Genomic DNA, 21476 nt, shown 5'->3' on the forward strand with positions numbered 1-21476 from the left:
TTCTTTCTACTTTACAACTTGGGAACAATAAAAAGACAGGAAAAAAAATAGATGAAAAGTTATCCCAGAAGAGATAAGTTTTCCTAATCCTCGGCCATTGCACGAGGATCTTGGCATCTCCATAAACGTCTGCGCTGAGTCTGTTCTTGTGGTAACTTAGCTGCTAAACAGGCTGGCAATTCCAACCACACTTCACTTAAATGTAACTTCATTGGAGCAGTGTCCTTGGCCCCTGTTCAGAACTTGCAATCATTTCCATCTGATCAAAATCCCACCCTACACAACTACCTCCTCTTCCAGCGGCCTGTGGCTGCCGGTTGCCATGACAGCCCTTAGAATAGCCAATGTGTTTGGTAAACGATTGGCAAATACAAACAAGCATCCTTAAGTTCAATATACCCTGGAGCATGCTTGGTATTTCCTTGTCAACGGTAAATACTCAATATTTCACCCAGAAGGAAACAGAGCACCGCTCGGCTGTGGCTTATGGCAGAAGGAAACAGCTGATTCTTGCATCCACTCAGACTATCAGACGCTGGATGATACAGGGAAATTGCATTAACATCATCCCTTTAAAGGCCAAGGGGGGAATGATCATCAAAGACCCCACAGAGAGCTAGTCTTCCGCTTCATCCCTAGACATCCTTGACCTTGTCTCAGCCCCTACAACTACTTTCCATGTAGCCAGGCCTTTCCTGGTATGATGTATGGCCTTCCCCTAGTTCTGACCTCCGGAGAAATGATGGGGGCCTTTAACGTTCCATATTCTGTCGCTGCTCAGTGCGCTCTGCCTTGGGGGAGGTGGGGGCGTGTGACGATTCTTTGTAGCTTTCTCTGCTTGTTCCTATTACTGATAACAGGAAGCCTTTTGTTTTATTTTTTGTTTTTTGTTTTGTTTTGTTGTTTTTGTCTTAGTCTTCCTGAATTAAGACTGTAAATCATATTCAGGAAGGCACACCTAGAATAGCATGTACTTGTTTTTATAAATCCTACCTATGTGTGTAGGGGGTCCTAACAAGATGCTGTGGCTTAAAGAGAGACGTCAAACTCACAATCCATTCTTCCTGATGCCTGCTAAAAATCAGCATTGTGGCCTAATCTGAAACGACTGAGCTCTGCTGATGTTTGATTCCAAAGGCCATCTAGAATTAAAATCAGAGACAGTCTTTTTCTTCCATTTTAAAAACTATATACCTAAGAAGCCTCTCTGGGTCTCATAGTTAAATTAGTGCAGGTTTCTGGAAATTGCACTGGAGCTTTAAGAGCAGCTCTCAAATTAACTTGAGGATGCATTTGTCATTTTTAACCTATCATTTCTTCACGATATCTAGGGGAGAGGGCAGAAAGGGAGTCCTCACGTTGTAGACTTGCTCATACAACTAAGTTGCCAATGGTGACCTGTCAAAACTGAAGCAAAACAGAACAAGTTTGGTCTCCTGGCCTTCAACTCTGAGCTCTTTATCAGTCTAGAAACAAACACAGCACATCACACTGACTGCATTTCCACACATGGAAGTACCTTTTTTTTTTTTTTTTTTTGCTACTTTTTAATGTTCTCAATCCTCAAACATATTTTATCTGAAGACAGTGGCTGTTTAAATAAGTCACAAAATCCTGTCACTACATCTGGAGAAATGATATCTTCAAGATTTCACAAGTTCCATGTTTTAGCAAAAACCTCCTCCCCTCCTGTTCAAGACTCTGGAAGACGCCCATCAACATGAAATGGCGAAGCCCATCTTACTCACAAGAGGACAGAATCATGGCTGTCCCGCCGCCCAGGCCCACACAGAAGGCTTGGGTCTCCAGCCGTGTCCCACTCACAGCAACACATCTTTCGACTGAGAGCGTCGTTGGCTGTGACGTTTCTCGCAGGCAGAGTTTACCCCACCTATTTTCCTGTTCTGAAACCTCAGAGAAGTGTGTGAATGACAGCCCAGTGGCCTACATAAGAAAGTTCAGAACTCGGCATCCACATCTGAGGTGTTTGCTAGCACCTCCTCATGCCTAGATGTGTGGGTGTGTCTCGAGAACGTTTTGAAGAAATCACAGAATTTTGGTAAAGGGGACCTTAAAAATGATCAAGTCAAGCTGCCCTCTCTGGGCAGAGTCTGGAATAAAGGAACAGACGAGAAGGGATTTGATCTGCCCAAGGGCTCACAGTGGTACAGGGAAAATTGGATTCTAGGATTATGAATATTCAGTGTAGAATGTTTGGTCCTGAGTCAGGACTGACTCCAGGAACCTGCTTTGGGATTAGGTGAGGATTTGTGTGGCTCACACCTTTAATCCCAGCACTTGTGAGGCAGAGGGAGCTGAATCTCTGTGAGTTCAAGGCCAGTCTGGTCTACATAAACAGTTCCAGGACAACCAGGGCTACAAAAAAAAGAAAAAGAAAGAAAGAAAGAAAAGAAAAAAGTAAAAAAGAAAATGGTTCCTAACTGTTATCAGTGGTATTAGCTTTATTTTCCCACAGAAGGTATTTGTATGGGCTAGGGAAATGGCTCAGTGGATAAAGTTTTTAATGCAGAAATATAAGGACCTGAGTTCCCAGTCAGAAAACTCACGTGATTGACAAGTGGGCGTGGTGTTCCACCAGTAAGCCAAGTGCAGGAGAAGGGGAGACAGGAGATTCTAGGGCCAACTGGCTAGCTAGACTGACCAAACTAGCCAGCTCTGAGTTCAGTTGAGAGTTTCCACCTCACGACATAAGGTGGAAAGCAATCAAAGACACGTAATGTCGGCCTCTGTGTGCACACATGCACACACACAGTGTGCACACATGTACACAGAGACCCCACCACCGAGACATACACGTGAAAAAAGGAAAAAAAAAAGTATTTGAAACTGTTCACACAGGAACTGTGGCCTCCGCTCACTCTCCTGGGCACCAGTGACTTCCTCTCACAGCTCATCCAGGTGAAAGGAGAGCATGGGGGTGGGGAAGTGTGACAGAGGTGTATGGTACACCTGCACAGGACCAGCTCCTTCTGGAGGTACAAGTCGGTTGAAAAGTGTATGCGATTTTGTGGCGTGGGGAGTTGGAAGGAATGTGGCAGACTGTGCCAAAACTATTTTACTTTTCTCCATGATTAAAGGTCCAAGAAAGAAACGAACACAGCCTCCAGCATAGCCTTCAGTTTGGTGGGCACAGAATCCTGGCCAAGGAGGTGGTTCTCTGGAGTCAGAGGGAAGAGGGGTCTTCTCAGGGAAGCCAGCTCCTGCCTGTGTGTTCACCAAAAGCTCCAGTGTAGGAGAGCTCCCAGTAGCTCCCACGGGGCACTGACTTGGGAAGGGACAGTCCTTACCTCCCTCAGCTTTGGGGGCTCACAAATACCAAGAACAGTGTGTTAGAGAGTAAATGGCTCCTACTGGTAGTAGTTGGGTTGGCTTCATTTCCCGGAAGCTCATGAAAAAAAAAAAAAAAAAAGGAAAACTGTGTGAGTGAGACACCCACTCAAACAAACTGGACCGCAGGGTCGAGTGCAAGGCTGAGATGGACCGTCTTACAAATCCAGGACCCAAGTCCAACCAGGCTTCTTGAGCAGCACATGACAGCTCAGAACACCTTCTCCCTAGGTCCCTCGGCTACATCCTGGACCACCACAGGCAAGCCGTTCTGGAGACCTCTGGTCCAGAGCCCAGCACCTCAAACGGAGTATCCACAATGCCCTGGGGACTTTCTAAGACTTTTGAGGTAACTAATTCTGTCATTAAAAGTTCTACCTAACTCTAACCAGCTCTGGCCACCATGGTCAGGGTCAAATAACTCATCATAGGCCATGCTGTGGTTCAAGCTGGGCCGACATGCATACTTGTATGAGTCTACTCGTGAATCAAGCATTTAACAACTGAAGGACTCAGGCTTTCTTCCCTTCAGAAAGCAATATTTGATCCCTGGGGGAGATAGAATTGACAGTTGTTAGAATTAGGACTAGACATTCTCTACTGCTAAAATTTTCAATTAAAGGCAGACCTCTGTAACAATGACAGCCTGGTGTACATAGTGAGACCCTGTCTCAAAAAACAAAAACAACAACAAAAATTTCAATTCAAGAAGCAAACTCATGTTTCTTATAAATATATAACTTTATATATTATATGTATTTACAGTATGTACAGTATACAGATTTTTAAGTGTAATAATAGCAAGTTTGGAAGGAGATGTTTTCAAAACAGAGGATTACTACTTATTCAGGTGGGTTCCTGTTTTACCTAGAACTCGGCTGTAGACAACACTCTAGGCCCAGGTTTAAGTAGAAGGGCAGAGGAGAGTTGCTGGGACACGGTTCCTCCCCTCCCCAACATCCTGGCGTTCTACTAGCACCAGCTAACGTAGCCTCACGTTCGTCCCCAAAATGGGCAAACCCCGAGGCCTGGGCACAGTGTCTGGTACCTTGTTGGCACTCGAGCTCTTGAAGGAATGAGCAAAGTGAGTGCTTCAAGTCCCCAGCTCCAAGACACCTTCTCCTCAGCCTACAAAGCAGTCACAGAGCTGAGGCTGCGCGGGAAGCCAAGGCTCTGGAGTTCCCACACTGTCAGGAGAGCTGTCCACACTCCCAGGTGCCAGCCGAATTACGCTCCCACCGCATGCTGTTTCTTCCTCGTGCCTTGGAAATCGGAGCCACCATTTATCTTCCAGAAGTTTCTTCACATTCAACTAGCTCATCTATCGTACGCAGCAAATCTTCGAAAGAAGGCCTTCCCTCTGGTTTCTTCAAAAAGTCAGAGAAGTTGTGAGTTTCAGAATCCATTCCCAAGAAAACTCCCACTGCTCAAATCCTGTGGAACCCTGCCCAGGCAAGACTCAGGGGCTGGGGAAACACAGGCTGGAAGTCTGTGCCCTACATAACACCATGGCTGCCTGACTCCCTTTTCCTCCCCTGCTGTCATGTCCCTGCTCAGGGAACTACTAGAGCTCCATCTGCCTAGGAAATCAAGTCTTACTCGTCTGGACGGCCCTCTGTGACCTGCCCCTCCCCCACCTCCTCGTCACCTAACCTCATTTCCCACCATAAGCCTCACTCTGGCTCTTTGTTAAATCAGACTTGGCTCCACCCTCGGGGACACACACCATGTTTACAACCAAATCCTGCCCTTTGTTCGTGTTGCTCTCTCTGGTACTGCTTCCTGCCCCGTCAGCCTCTGCCCACCCCAATGGGTACTCGTGGGAGGGAGCCTCAGCTTTGGTGCCAGATGGGCCTCTGATGCTCCGCGGGGAACTGGTCCCCACCCTCTCCTACCAAATGGTCACGGTCCAAGCATCTACACCTCCAAGGGTTACTCTGAACGCTAAACCTAAAGGACTCCATACACAATATATGTGAACGCCGCTCGAGCATCTGTCTAGTGTTTAATCTCTTCTGTGGAGGCGACATTTCACTGCTTCTAGAGATTAAGTAAGATAACTAGAGACACTGAGATCAAAGAAGAACTCTTCCCTAGAAAGAGTGATGCTTCAAACCCACAGTTACTGCACAGGAAGGAGGAGCAACTTCTTCAGGTTTGTTCCCCAGCCCCTGGCTGTGATGGCGCTCCCACTTGGGAGTGAGGCATCAGCCTGAGTGTGTTAAGCATTCTCCATCTCTTCAGAGTCTTCTCAATATTTAGAACGGAGACGAAGACTTGGCTTCCTGCCGGAGCTTGACGGAGGCATGTCTTCACCAGGCTGTGAGGACAGTACCTTCCCCATCCACCGGGCCAACCCTGGATGTTTTATAGATCATAAGACAACACAAAAAAAGTAGATACCTCCTGCCAACACCTCAGCATCACCTCATACAAATATTTGGATGCCAACTTCGGCCGGTGGAGTCGGTGGCCTCGAGTAACCATGGTTACCACTTCGTAATTGGTGTTCTTCTCGAAGGGCATCCTGCCTTCTGTGAATACTTCCCACATTAGAACACCTACAGAATGATAAGGTTACTCAATGATGTGTCGGCTTCCTCCTCAGAGGGGAGGGGAGGAAACTCACATCGTGGACCTTACCAAATGACCAGACGTCTGACTTGCTGCTGAAGCGGCTGTAATTAAACACTTCTGGGGGACACCACTTCACTGGAAACTTGGCACCAGAGGAGCTGGTGTACTGATCATCCAGAACATACCTAGGGTGAGACACACGGTCGCATGTCAGACGTGGGCCTTCATTTCCCCCTTACAAAGACAAAAGAAGACACTAACTGAAGTCTGCCACCACCTAGCTGAAGCGAAACATTCAGCTTATGGCCTGGCCTGGTGATGTCTATCTCCACAGCACAAGTTAGGGCCATGAGAAGACAACCTCATAGCCCTAGTGTGCGCACCTTCATTGTTCTGCTGTTCCTCTTTCTTTTTAATGAGGCACAGGGGCAGAATACCATACAACTGTTGCAAACTTGTGGGTGTGTGATTTCGGTCTCTGAATAAAATTTCACCCAAAGGCCCTGTGTGCAAAAGATCTAAAGCAGAGCTGCTTAAAGGAAGTGGTAACAAGTGACTGGAGATACCCATGCTCTGAGCCCCCACAGTTCCACGGAGTGCAAATTAAAACTATAGCATATGAAAAGAAGTGAGAAAAAAAATCAGAGGTGAAAAAGAGTACAAAAAGATGATAAATATATTCATATACCCTAACACCATCCATGCACACATACTCAATGTTTTATTCCTTTTCTATGTGAACATATATAGGCCCATCCAGAAAGAAACATGGAAACTGTAACACTGACCACTCCCCGGAAGAATCCTTGATACTAATCCTTGATACTTGATGGCTGTGAGGACTTCAGCACCTATTCATCAGAGGGATTATTAATGCACTATATATTTAGATAACATTAATTCTAAAGCTGCCATGTGAAAAGATTCAAAGGAGTGCACAAATGTCCTCTTTGAGATGGTACAGATAAAGATGGTATCAGGGAGACAACACCATCTTGGGCTGGATCACATACTTGGCAGTCTGGTGAGTTTGAATTTAGTGCATCAAGAGTAGTTTTACAAGGACTAATATAAAAGCACCAACTTCCTGAAAGCCAAATATGTGAAGAGTGACTATAAGAAAGTGGAGGGCCGCCTGTCAGACGCAAAACATCTTACCTACAGCATGTAGAGAGGACTGGGTAATTAGGACTTTGAGAGTCGGGAGCTGCCAGTGATAGCACTCTGGTCTCCCTAGGCCAGCATCTTCTTGGGAGCAAGTCTTAGCCCCAGAGGACCCAGTACTTCTCTGCCTTCATAACTGTTCTCAGATCTGCCTCTGGACCAACTGCCTGGGCCCTCTTCTGGTTCCCTAGGCAGCTGACACTAGTCCCAGACTTCAGGTGGTACCACCCCCCTGCTTCTTTTATTTTGTGGCTATTTCCTGTGGTGTCCGCTCAATGTTCCCATGTGAGAAAATTCTTTCTGGTCACCAGATCTCCAGTGGCTACCTCCACCCCTCAATCTCTTTCAAAGAAGACAGCAAATTCTTTCTGAGAAAGAAAGATGACACATAGAGGATTTTGGATTCTGCAGGATACACAGTCCCTGTGACAGCTCAAGGTTTTGCCTCTGCAATGTGAAAGTGGCCACAGACAGCCACCCACAATTGGTCAAGCTTGTGTGTCCCAATAACACTATGTTTTTTTTTAATGGACAATGACCCAAATGTCAGATAATTTTCAGGTGTCCTGATAGGCTTTTAGTTTCCTTTTCACTGTTTTTTTTGTTTTTGTTTTTTTTTTGTTTTTTTTTTTAATGAAAAGCCCATCATTGACTCACAGGACAGACAAAATGACACAGATTGAACTGACAGGCCACCACTTGCTGACCACCCCCCTGCTCTGTCACAGTCATGGGCTCCAGGTCTATGTATTTCCCTTCTCCGGCCTTTAAGCTGCGTGTGGGCAGGACCTTCCGTTTGGACTCTGCTTCGGTCCACATTGTTAGGCTTCTCACACAGCACCTGACTTCTAATATACCCATGACTCAACAGACAGAGGAGAGACAAAATGCATCTTAAGAGTCTATTCTAACACTATTAAAGTTACAAAAGTTAAGAGATTAAAAAAATTGCAAACACGGCTATACTAAGCACTGGCTCACCAAACACATTCCAGAAGATTCTAAGAATCTACTTAGTGAGAGAGAGAGAGAGAGAGAGAGAGAGAGAGAGAGAGAGAGAGAGAGAGAGGTATTTAATAGGTTCTAGTACCACCTAGTGGAGAGAATGACTAATACCACAACATATAGTTAGTCTCATTAACCTCGAAACAGCTGAAGAAATTTCCCTTTTGCTTTATTGGTGCAAGTTATTCCCACATTAATTTTTAAAAGGCATGGTCTCCGGTGGCCCAAGCCGGCCTCAAATTTGGTATATAGCCCAGAATGACTTTGAAATCCTGATTCTCCTGTCTCTACCTCCAAGTACTGGATTATAAGCAAGTATCACCACAACCAGGGCCCAAATTGTTGTTTCAGTTTGGGGGGAGGGTATGCTTGTGGGGGTTATGGGTGCATATAGAGAGAGCAGAGGACAATCTTGGGTGGTGGGATCAGGAACACGGTCCACCTACCTTGGGATGGGTCCTCGCAATGGCTAGAGTTCACCATTAATCTAGGCTGGCTAGCCACAGAGCGCCGGGATCCCCCAGTCTCTGCCTCCCCAGTTCTGGGATTATAACCCTGGGCCACCACTCCCAGAATTTTCTCTTGGGTTCTGGGAAAACTCAGGTTCTCATGTTTAGGATGCAAGCAGTTTATCTACTGAGCTATCTCCCAAGACCTTCCCATGCTTATTAATTATTCAAAATCATGTGATCTGCACTTAAGAGCACACAGTTCTCAGCCATACCTGGCCATTCCAAAATCAGATACTTTCACAACTCCTGCTTCATTCACTAGACAATTTCTGGCAGCCTGGAAAACAACATTATGATGTTACATTTATTAGAAAGTCCTGCAATAAAGGAAAAACAGAAGTCCGATTTCTAGTAAATATAACAAAGTCAACAACAGAAAAGAGTAAATGTGTTGTGGAATATTAGTTTAAGACGTGCTACATTCGTTTATGCTGTGGAATGTTTGTTTAATGACCCAAAGATGTGTTGCATTCTTTTATGTTGCATTTGTTTAACTCTGTAAAGCTGTGTTACTGTGTGTGTCTACAACACTTGATGGGCTATTAAAGAGCTGAATGGCCAATAGCTAGGCAGGAGAGAGAAACAGGTGGGGCTGCCAGGCAGAGAGAGTAAATAGGGGGAGAAATCTAGGGAAGAGAGAGAAAAGCAAGAAAAGGAGGAGAAGGATGCCAGGGGCCAGCCACCCAGCCACATAGCCAGGCGTGGAGTAAGAAGGGAAAAAGACATATAGAATAAAGAAAGGTAAAAGCCCAGAGGCAAATGTAGTTAAAGAGAAATGGGTTAATTTAAGTCAGGAACGCTGGCTAGAAACAAGCTAAGCCAGGCACTCATAAGTGAGAATAAGTCTCCGTGCATTTATTACAGAGCTGGGTGGTGGACCCTCAAAGAGTAAAAAAACAAAACCAAACAAAAAAACAAAAGAAAACAAAACCAAAAACAAACCAACTACATAAATGTGTCCATATAAATTGTTTACATCCCAATAGAAGGTACCTCCAACATAAATCTGAAATAACCTGGAGAAATAAAGATTAGAAATGCCACAAGGTATTACAACATATCTTCAACATCACACTTAAAGAGGCCTGATGGACATTCCAACCTTCTTCCTTGACCAGGCATATTCTTAGTAGACTGTGTGATTTTTCTCACGGACAGTGACTATACCTCTTGAAGTCTGTAATCTAGATAACTGAGTAGACATAATATACTCAGTTGGTAAAACACAAACACGTAGTTTTTGTTTTTTGACCTAGTTTTCAAAGTTATGTGATTCAATAAAATAATTTGGTACAATGACACAATACTTCTCAGAAGCAAGATAATGATATTTTTAACACCACAACCCACGGGAGGAGGTGTAGTTTTCTCTTTGACTCTTGAGATGCTTATTTTTTTTTCTGTGTGGCAACTCCCCTTACACGATCTTCCTTCTTCTGAGCACATTTGAGAGCCTCTTCTCAAGTGAGAGTTAATGCCCATGTCCTGAATTACCTGCACCCTCCCATGAGGACAGCCACAGTACTGTCACTCAAAAGCCCGTGACATTACTTTACCAGGGAACAGGCAATCAGACTCTTCCTTTAAAGTGTGGGAAAAACCTGCCAGAGTTTATTATCAGTATCACAGGCCCCAAAAAACATCAAAATTCACTTTCAAGGAAATAAATTCTATGCAGACAAGTGCAAGAGTCGTGAAGATGTTCAACTGTTTTGTAAGAACAAAAACAAGGACAATGCTTAACTCGTGAGTTTCAGTATGACAATTAGTCTTTGTCACAGTTACACATCAAAACTAGTGATATATATCATGTCTGCTTTACAAAGCCCTTTGCCTCAATTATAGGCCATGAACTTTAAAATAGCATAGTGAGCAAAACAATGATGTGTAAAATGCAAATCCAGTTTACAGAATGGATAAGGTGCTAGCCCATAACACACCTAGGAGATCAAGTCTTCCATTGCCAAATCCTCAATTTGTTACTATGCTTTAAATCCAGAGGATAACACAGCAGTTAGAGTACTGATCCTAGTGGCAAACTCTCTGGGTTCAAATCCTCCCCCCACCATTTCCCTGACTGCTGCTGATTGTTTTATCCAATTCCACTCCTTTCCTTTGTAAAATGGAAACAGGAATGACATTTGGTTGTTACGATGACCAGTCAAGTTTGAATTTGCACGGTATGAAAGCGATGTGGATCCACACTCCATCACAAGGAAGCTAAAACCGAAGTGGGGAGGGGGCTGTGCAAATGCCCTCAGTTTTGATGGAAAAATCAAGGAAGGTGGACTGTGCTACTTCACACTGAAAACAGAGGCATTTGTGAAGAATGGCTGGGGAGGGGAAACAGAAGGGAGAGAAGAATGGAGGGGAAGTGGGAACTGAGAAGTGTCTCCACCACAGTCACTCAGAACAGGGGATTGTTTTGTTCTGTTTTCCTAGTATTTTCAGAAGGAATGAAAACTCCCGGAATTCCCTCTTCATTGAGAGATAATGGACATGAGCTTGGGATTTCTTTGGTAATTTCTGTTCACAATGTGTAGAGTGGGAAAGAGCCTGAGAGCTGGTCAGAAGGTCGGGGCTAAGCCTAACTTCCCCATTTCTCACAATAGGCAAGCCACATTCACGTCTCCAAAGCTAACATCCTTATCTGTGACACAATGACAGGGAGTAAGTCTGTTATGACTTGGTATCTCCTGGGAATTTTCCAGAGCTCAAATAATTCATTCGTGGAAACTTGCTTGGAGATATTAAGTCTGTAAGTTATGAGATTTAATGAAGGCCTTTTCCTTTAAAATTATCAAGTGATTGAAATTTACCAAGTTTTAAAATAATGAAATCTTGCTAAGGACAAAGACAGGGGCTAATACAACACAGCTCACTGGCTAACGCAGTGTGGCAAAGGAATCCAGCCAGGGAGGGGGAGCCACGGGGAGTGAGGGGGCGAGTGGGAGGCTCAGGGGACCATGGTTACCAGGTCTCTGTGGATGAAGCTGTTTCTCTCCAGGTACTCCATCCCTTCACATACATCCTGACACATGCTCAGCAGCACATCTCTACTGAAATGGCCTTGTCTCTGTCGGAGGAAATTCAGAAGGCAGCCCCGTTCCATGAACTCGGTAACGATGTAGATGGGTTTCTGCTGGGTGCACACGCCATAGAGTTGGACCAGCTTGGGGTGTGTTAGCTTCCTGGGAACAAAGACAGACACAGAGAGTTACCACAGGAAAAGAAACCAGCAGGCGTATGTGCTGGGTGGGGCCAATTTTTAATACAAAAGGGGGGTCCCAGTAGAAGCTCGAAACTGACATCATGGGGACTAGAGAGATGGCTCGGTGATTAAGAGCATGGGCTGCTCTTCCAGAGGACCTGAGTTCGATCCCCAGCACCCACATGATGGCTCACAACCATCTTTAACTCCAGGGGGATCTGATGCCCACTTCTGGCCTCTACAGGTACTGTGTACACATGGTACACAGTCATACATGCAGGCAAAACACCCATATACATAAAAGTAATAATGATAATGATAGAGAGAAACTTACATCATGACTTTTGCTTCCTCTATAAAATCCTCCTCACACATGGCACCTTCCCGAATAGCTTTGATGGCTACTTTGTACTGGGCTCGCCACTTGCCCAGCCTCACCACTCCAAACAGTCCACTCCCCAGCTCCCTCATAAAGGTCAGCTCTGAGGGGTTGATCTCCCACTTCTCTGTAAGACAGATGAGAAAAGGATACCTTTACAAAGAAGAGCAGTATAAGTCCATGGGGAAAAGAGATGTTCCAAACAAGACCAACACCACAGTCCTGGATAACACAGTGATGATTACCAGGAGACACAGAACCGAGATGCAGCCTGTACCTGGACACCCAGACTGCACAGCCAATGAAGACCATGATAACAACTGTTTTAGCAGTGACATATTTAATTTTTACCTATGCAAAGAATTTTCTATAAATAAGGATGAAAACAGAAAATCTAGTGTTACTATAAAATACAATCATCTAAAAGCCCACTCTGTCGATGCATTAGAAACAGTTATATAGCTGACACCCAGAGAATTCTTTTGCTAAAACCACAGATTCCTCATGTGGACCCACAGGGTGACTCATGCAGGGTTAGAGCCTGGCATCTCTGCCTTTGTCTGCACCTGTCTCATTTACTTCCAGTCACACACATGTGCAAAGACCGTCTGTCTAAAACCTGATGATAGCTAACTTACCTTCTCCCCTACACGGATGAAGGTACAAAGGTAAGAGGGACGGAGGCATCTTACAGATTTTACAACATCCTATTCTGGATGCTCAAGAGACACTAAAGGTCTCAAGAACTGTCTGAAACCTACAGTCTACCTCTGACTCCAGGAATAGCAGCATCTCCCAGGACAGACTGCCCATCAAGTTCAGGTACAGTTAGTTATTCATGAGGGCAAGGCTGCACCCTAGAGCAGGAACAACCAGCTCTGGAGAATTAGCTTGTCCCCTCAAGCAATAAAGACTTCTTCAGACCACCTTGCAGGACCAGATCTGAGATAATTATCAACCTGTGGAATATTCCTTTACATTATGTGAATATATGTCACTGTGATTGTTTTAATAAAGAAGCTGACTGGCCAATAGCTGGACAGGATAAGGTTAGGCAGAAAAAGCCAAACTGAGAATGCTAGGAAGAAGATCGCGGGAGTCACCAGCCAGACACAGAAGAAACAGGATATGTACAAAAAGAGGTAACAAGCCATGAGCCACTTGGTAAACTTAGATTAAAAAAAATGGGTTAATTTGTTGTAAAAGCTAGTTAGTAATGAGCCTGAGCTATCAGCTGAGCATTTATAATTAATAATTGAGTCTCCGTGTTGGTTATTTGGGAACTGGTGGGTGGGAAAGAAAAGTCCACCTACAAATGGTGCCCAAACATGGCACCTACATCCACATAAAACCTGAGAGAGCTTGGGAAAGGGTTCTAGACACACAGAAATGGAGCCAGGCATGGCTTCCTAGTCTCATGTCTCTCATGCCGGCTGTGGTACAGAGAGGCATCTCCTGGCATCTGCCTGCAGGAAGAGCCAGCCTCCATGTACTACTGCCATACACTAAGCTAAGCTACTCTGGCAGTGACTGACATACCAGTTTAAGATTCACCTCATGGGATCAAAAAAACAATACAGATGCTTGGTAAAAAACAGATCTAGACAGAAAAAAGCCTTTGAATGGGTTACGGTGTGTTTTAAAATATACATAGGCTTTGGAGAGAGAAGAGGAAGAGTATATCCAGCCATAGATTAAAAAATATAGTTTTAAAATAATAAAGACCTTAAAAAGGGAATAAAGTGGTATTTTTAAAAAGCCATGTAAAGATAAAAAATAGAGTCTGGATACTGTATGTTATTGTGTTGTCTTTGAATTTTTTGACTGCTGATGAAGGAGTAATACCTGTTAGGAAACATTGGATTATAAAAGCTGCTGGATTAAAGCAATCTATATATTTTAAAAATATCTTGACTTCAAAGTGGAAGTGAAAAGATATGTTACTTTGGGGAAGAGGTTATGTTCTTATTTCCACAGGAAATGAAAGATTGGGGATTCGTTCAAAGTTAAAGATGATTAAGTTAGATTGAGGAAGACCCCTTGAAATTCTGGTTACAAACATAAAGAAATAAACCTAGAAGAACTATAAGACATATGATGTATATTTTACCTGCTCAAACATAAAACAAAAATTCATCTTTGGCTGACTTATGTACAATGCACAGTGTATACCTGTATTAATACAGATGTATATGTTACTTCCTTTAAAATTGTATTTTCAGAACAAGGGGACCAGATACCAATAAAAATGGAGGGCCCAGGTGATCCAACATCCAAAACAGCTTCAAAGCTGCTAATTGAGAAGATCCAGCCTCACAAAATACTCCAACCAAGACTTAACAATTATCCTGATTTTCTCAAAGTTCCCCCAAAGTTCCAATGCCCCCAAACAACAGGAAATAGTCTAGAGAATGATGACCATATTCCTAAAAGATGTGTTATGAATGTTTCATTTAAGGGGAGTTGGTTACAAATGGTTATTGGTCTTAGTCAAAAAAAAAAAAGACTAAACAAAAGAGTTAAATTCAAAAATCTCTTTCTAATGATGAAACAAAAGGGTAGATTATTAACTCTTCTTTAATCCAAAAAACAACTATTAATTTCAAAATATTTTACATTGGTATGGATTTTGGTTTATTGATACAAATTTAAAGTTATTTTACTATACTATATGTATGTTTCTACTCTTGTTTGGGGTATTTTGCTTATGCAACTCATTTAAAAATGTAATGTATAATTAAAAAATATAGATTAATAGTCATCCATGGAGTCAAATTTATAGTCATATTAGGCACATTTTCAAGGTTATACACAGATGTATTTAGATAGATAGATAGATGGTCTTCAAACACTTCAAAAAGCTGAAGAATATGGCATTTAATATGTTTAATAACCTAAGGCTTTTCATGACAGTGAGACATGTCTTGTCTAATCTACTTCAGAGAAGATGATGAGCATTGAAGAAACTATGTATGGAGTTTGTTTTCTTTGTGGCAAAAGCTAGTCATAGGACACAAAAGAAAGCAACTGCCAAACTTTGCCAAGACAATGTAGGACAGGCCTTCAAAATTCCCAGCTCAGAAATGTCTGTCAGATATACCAGGCCTGTAGGCCAAAGCTGATGCCCCAATGTCACAAAGGAACTTTGGGTGACTGTCCAGGTAGCCAGATGTCTTTGTCATTTTGGAAGTGGCTTGCACTGCACTTCCTGTATATTCAGGTAATGTTATATCCTTTGAGGTCTTTGATGGAATTGAAGACTAGATAGTCATAGTTATAGTTTTCCTTAGTTATGATAGAAAGTAAATTATGTACAGAGCTTTGTACTCATCAAGATAGAATAAATAATAGAGTATTTTCTTTAAATTTGCTAAATACAAATGGACTGGATATTCTAACTGTAATTCTTACTTGATGATTGTTTTGTTGCATATAATTTTACTATGTTAAAGTTGAAACTTTCCTTTTTAATTAGACAAAAAGGGGGAAATGTGGAATATTCCTTTACACTGTGTGAATATATGTCACTGTGATTGGTTTAATAAAGAAGCTGACTGGACAATAGCTGGGCAGGATAAGGTTAGGCAGAAAAGCCAAACTGAGAATGCTGGGAAGAAGAAGGGAGGAGTCAGGAGTCAAGAGAGAAGCAGAGAGAAGCAAGATGGGCATGCTGTACTGAGAAAAGATATTGAGCCATGTGCAAAGCGTAGATAAAAATATGAGTGTTGTAGAATATTATTTTAATATGTGTTACATTTGTTTATGCTATGGAACATTTGTCTAATGATGGAAAGATGTGTTGCATTATTTTGTGCTGCATTTGCTTAACTCTGTGAAGCTGTGTTACTCTGCTTGTCTAAAACACCTGACAGTCTAATAAAGAGCTAAATGGCCAATAGTAAGGCAGGAAAAAGGATAGGCAGGGCTTGCAGGCAGAGAGAATATATAGAAGGAAAAATCTGGGAGGAAGAAGGAGGAGCAAGAAAAGGAGAGGAGGATGCTAGGGGCCAGCCACACAGCCATAGAATAAGAGTGAAAGTAAGATAAAGATACACAGAACTAGAGAAAGGTAAAAGCCTAAAGGCAAAAGATAGACAGGATCATTTAAATTAAGAAAAGCTGGCTAGAAATAAGCCAAGCTAAGGACGGGCATTCATAAGTAAGAATACGTCTCTGTGTGTACTTATTTGGGAGCTAGGTGGCAGGACCCCAAAGAGCAAAAACAATGTAATGGAAATGTAAGAGTGAGCTAGTAACAAGCCTGAGCTTTTATAATTAATATTAAGCCTCTTTGTGGTTACTTGGAAGCGGCTTGCAGGACAGAAACTTCCACCTACATTATCAACCACACTTGGACCAAGACTGCTCAAGTATACCTCCTGTCTGCCTTGCCCCAATTCTTTCTCTGTTTCAGCCTTTAATGTGAGCACCCTGGAGAGATCTTCAGTTTCTCTTCCCAATACACAGTGATCCATCCTCCTTTCTCTGCTTTTCCCCACTCTTCATCCCTTGGTTGGCTCTGTGAGACAGGTGGTCGAGCCTAGGCTGTTGGGGCTGCCAGGGCCTGGGCTTTCACTCTACAACTATGGTTCCATCCCTCCCTCCCCGGGGGGAGGAGTTGAATTCTGCACATCTACATCCGTCTTGTAAAGGTGGATTCTTTTCCAGGGAAACTTGCCAACGCAACAACAAGATGAGAGTTACCATAGCTGAAGCCTGCAGTAGTCGGTGCGTTCTTCCCCTTCGGACTGACCGGGTACCGCAGCCTGGTGACAAGTCCTGAAGAAGGAAGAAGCCATTGCAGTTGAACTTGATCTCAACCATTCTACTTGGTCAAATGCTAAACAAGAAGCGCCTAGGAAACGCTCATTCACTCATTCTTTAGACCTCCTCTTCGTCTACACAGGGCACTGCAGAGCATGCTCTCAGCCATTCTACACATTTCCTTTTCAATGCAGTGTTTATCTGGCACAAGGCTAGCTTCCTCTCTCCTCCAACACCCTAAGATATTAAAAAGGTTTCCAGCACGTATTATCAGTGAGTTAATGATCTTTTCCAATATGAGATCTGAATTATGAAAGAGAATTTTTATTAGTCCACTACAAATTAAAGTGGTTCACCCGATATAACTCAGTGTTTGTGACTGTGACATTAAAATCATGCCCCATGGTACTAGCAATGAGGACTATCAACCACTGGAAATCAGTGAAGAAAGTCAAATCCTTTAAGTCGTTGAGAGCCCCAAAGAAGAAACAGGAGCCCTCTTCCAGGAACACCCGGATAAGTCTGTAATTCCGATATAAAGCATATTGCATCGTAATTTAAAATTGTATGTACATCTGGATTGGTGACCATCTAACATCCACTATACTCTCCTCGAAGGCTGGTTTGGTTTCTTGCAGGAAGTAGGCACTAAATAAAAGTCAGTTAAGTAAATTAAGATAGTGGTAAAAAAAAAAATAAGAAGACATAAGAACACACACAAAAAAATAGGAAAAAATATAATAAAAACAAGAGAATAACCGAACAAGGTTATAAAAAAAAAAAGTTTGTTTGGGGGGACTGATAAGAATTAATTGCTCAAGTTGGGTTTTTGTTTGTTTGTTTGTCTGTTTTTTTTTTTTTTTATTTTGTTGGCTTTTTGAGGCAGGGTTCTTTCTCTGTGTAGCCCTGACTTTCCTGGAACTCTGATCTATACACCAGCTTCCTCAAACTCAGAGATTCTCCCAGCCTCTGCCTCCCAAGTGCTGGGATTAAAGACATGTGACACCACGCCTGGCTTAATTGCTCAAGTATTGAACACAAAATTGCAGAACAACCCAGCCAACCCACTGTAGACAAGTGTCCAAAGAAATAAAACTCTGTTCCCATGTAAACATATGAATACAACTGTTCATGTCATCATTAGTCATGAAATTCAAAATGTGGAAACAACCCAGATGTCCACACAATGGATTGTTATCTGTCAATAAAAAGTAGGCACTTCCTCTGGCTGCCTGCCTGAGTTCTGGAATTTCAGCTTCCTCAGGATTTCTTTCCTAGGACAGGTCAGCCTTGAGCAGAATACACAAGGCAATCTCTAAGAATATGTTCAGTGAATCCATCATAGAAAAAAACAAAACAAGCAAAGCAAAACAAAGGCCCTGGGGATTTGCATCGTCCAGAATCCCCGGTAGGCTTTCCCCAGCAGCAGCATCACATCTGGAGCTTGTGCATACCCAGGCTGCATCTCGGTTTCCACAAGCAGATGAAGAAGAAATTTTGTCAAGGTCGGTGTGTTAAGACAGCTTTCAAGACTGGGGCTTAAAGGGCCAATTGACTTCCTTGCCATTTAGTAATATTACGCAGACACTGGAAGTAATTTATGAATTAAACACAGACTTATAACTTGGCCTGGGAACCTAACAACTGCACAAATATTATGCAAGGCTCTGCATAATAATTTATACAGCATACTCGACAATTCCCACAGGTCAGGCCTTGATCATTTTTATCTTTTCTGGTTATTTCAACAAGGAATACACGATACAACATGGGCAATTGTAAAAACATTACAATGCACCAAAACAAAAAAAACAAAAACAGTCCAGCCACAGTATAAATGTATGGGTCTATTTCTATGAACTGTTCAGAACGGGCAAATGTACTAAGACAGAAAGGGGGTTAGTGGTTGCCTGGGGCTGGGCTGGAGAAGGCAGGGCATAGGTGACTGCTGACAGGTACAAGATTTCTTTGGGGGACGATGACAGTGTTAAAAAAAATTAGGTTGCGGCAATGTGGCTGTTGGCACACAGTAAATATTCTAAAAGCCACGGAACCCTGCATTTTAAAAGCATGAATTTCATGGTGTGTAAATTACATCTGGATAATTCTTCCTATCATCTGAAAAATAGCAGATGACTTCATAGAAGAGCAGCCCCCTTTCTTGGATTAACCCACAAGTCAGTTTTTTACAGGTGGAATCAAGCAGCTGGCTACTGAACACCCTGCCTGTTTGTACCTTTAAAGTTAAAAAGCTGGAAGCCTTCTTTTTTTGCTGTTTGTTTGATGTTGGGATAACACAGATTTAAGCTGCTAAAAAAAAAAAAAAAAAAAAAAACAACAACCTGTGTGACATGATGTCCGATCGTCTGCAGTCTGCAGTGGTTTTACAGGTTTTCAACTTTAACAAGGTGACAAAGCAGTATACATTCTGAGAAAAGCATCCTTTTTGAATCTAGACCTTTTCTGAGGATAGTGGATTTTGTTTGCTCCTGGGCTGGTGTTGTAAGGTGAGATACCATGCCAGGCAGCGGTGGTGCATGCCTTTAATCCCAGCACTCGGGAGACAGAGCCAGGCAGATCTTTGTGAGTTCGAGACCAGCCTGGGCTACTGAGTGAGATCCAGGACAGGCACCAAAACTACACAGAGAAACACTGTCTCAAAAAAAAAAAAAAAAAAAAAAAACAAAACAAAACAAACAAACAAACAAACAAATGACAAGTAAGGCAGGGTGCCTTCCAGATGTGTAGCTGTAATGAGACATCACTCCCAGCCAATCATGTGACCATGAGGGTCACACATACCCCCATACTCTCCAGAGTACCATGTTACAAAGCTAGGTAGATTAGCTGTGCTAAATACACTTTCTACTTAGGGTATTTCAACTTCTAATGGTGTCATCGTGACATAATCCCACTACACGTTGAGGAGTATCTACACTCTGTTCCTTGGAAAGTTTCAGCATAAACTGAAACCCTGGCTCCTCCAAAAGCTTCGATGACCACTCTACACACATCTTTGACGTTTACTTTTTGAGACGGGGGACAGGGGTTTCCTTATGTTGCCCAGACTGGCCTTCAACTCTCTGACTCAAGAGATCCTCAAACCTCAGCCTCCTGAGTTGCTCATCAAGTAGGCACATCTTGGAATTTTCGTTTAGTGCCAAGGCTGTAAAGCACAGAGGTGTGAATATCCACACAATAAAGTCCTTGACTTCTGTGGTGGAAACACAGCATTTCTATGAAATCTGATGTGATTTCTGGTTTTTCCTTGGATACAAAATATCCTTAATAGTTTTTATATCAACCATACTTTACAGATGACTACACAAACCTCCCTTCTGAAGAATTTCATAGTATCTGATCATGGGGTCACTGGTCCTCATGGGGGTTCACAGCTCACTCACCTGCTGCATTGTGTTTATGGTACTCGATGATCTCAGGAATTGACCCGAAAGCATGCTTTTCCGATAGATAGTACTTCTTCGGAGATGTTGCTGTTTCCTTTATGTGATAATGCCTGAAACCTGATGAACCTTCTCTATTAAAAAAAAAACACAACAAAACAAAACACTGCATTGTAACCAGGTGGGGATAATGGAACTTCACCCATAGATGCCATCTACAGGGCAACCTTGGTATGATTTCTTCTTACTGGCTCCTTCTATTCCTGACACAAATAAATATTAGTTTTCCCATGCTCTTAGCTTTCCAACTCACGTCAACAAGTGGGAGTCTGCAGAGTACTCACAATAATAAGGTTGGCTGCTCGCATGGGAATAAAAACAACAACATTTACCACCTTCAGCCAGCCGCAGCAGAATTTTAATTTACAGTTACTTTCTGTCCCACAGAGACATGGGCCTGCAATGCCTAGAACGCTCTCCCTTCTCAAAGGGAGTGGACTAGACTTAAGAGTATAGACACTCTGTTGTAGATCTCTCTCTAGAATACAGATCTCTAGTCGTCTCGTGCTTTAAATTCGAGATGATTCATAATTGCTCTTAGGGTAGAGCTTGGGTTCCTTGACCTAAGCTTACGTGACCCGGAGTGCGTCCACCTCTGCGGTGCCTCTCCCTCCCTCCTCCCTTCTCATTCTACAGCCACTCCAGACATCCCTTGTGCCTGTCTGACCTCACCATCGCCTCCTCACTGCGGAGTTGGCAACCCGCTTGCCCTTCTCTCAGTTCTTCCTGTCTTGCCGTAAGGTCTCAGCTTAGATGTCACTTTAGAATAACTGAAATGTGTCTTAGCAATAGAACATTCTAACAGCCCCCCCTCCACCTTATTTTTATGCCACCATGGCTGCCTGCAGGCCTGTCTGTGGCCCTCATTAAAAAGCCTACCCTGCTCAATGTAGATCCCTTTGTGCATAGCTCAGAGCATCGTAGTTATCCAATGAATGTTACTAAATCTTCCATAACTATCCTAAACAAATATGTATGTATGTATGTATACACACACTGACATATATATGAGGAACTATAGGGAAATTTTCTGAAGAAAATAAATACAAAAT

The 21476-nt window shown here is 42.9% G+C and overlaps 1 protein-coding gene across 1 annotated transcript in view; it reads right to left on the bottom strand.

Annotated features, from left to right (window-relative positions):
* Window positions 1-4267: 4267 nt before the first annotated feature.
* The window catches only part of Tec (tec protein tyrosine kinase), a 112823-nt gene continuing 95614 nt past the window's right edge, over window positions 4268-21476 (bottom strand). Inside the window, exons 12-19 of the mRNA XM_059275969.1 lie at window positions 20365-20498; window positions 16901-16975; window positions 12152-12323; window positions 11581-11797; window positions 8819-8883; window positions 5992-6110; window positions 5752-5909; window positions 4268-4715 (exon numbers count right to left, since the gene is read on the bottom strand). Of these exons, the coding sequence (XP_059131952.1) occupies window positions 4632-4715; window positions 5752-5909; window positions 5992-6110; window positions 8819-8883; window positions 11581-11797; window positions 12152-12323; window positions 16901-16975; window positions 20365-20498 (1024 nt within the window). The 3' untranslated portion in view covers window positions 4268-4631. The remainder of the gene's footprint in view (window positions 4716-5751; window positions 5910-5991; window positions 6111-8818; window positions 8884-11580; window positions 11798-12151; window positions 12324-16900; window positions 16976-20364; window positions 20499-21476) is intronic.

This window comes from Peromyscus eremicus, chromosome 10, assembly GCF_949786415.1.
Source record: "Peromyscus eremicus chromosome 10, PerEre_H2_v1, whole genome shotgun sequence".
NCBI lineage: Eukaryota > Metazoa > Chordata > Mammalia > Rodentia > Cricetidae > Peromyscus > Peromyscus eremicus.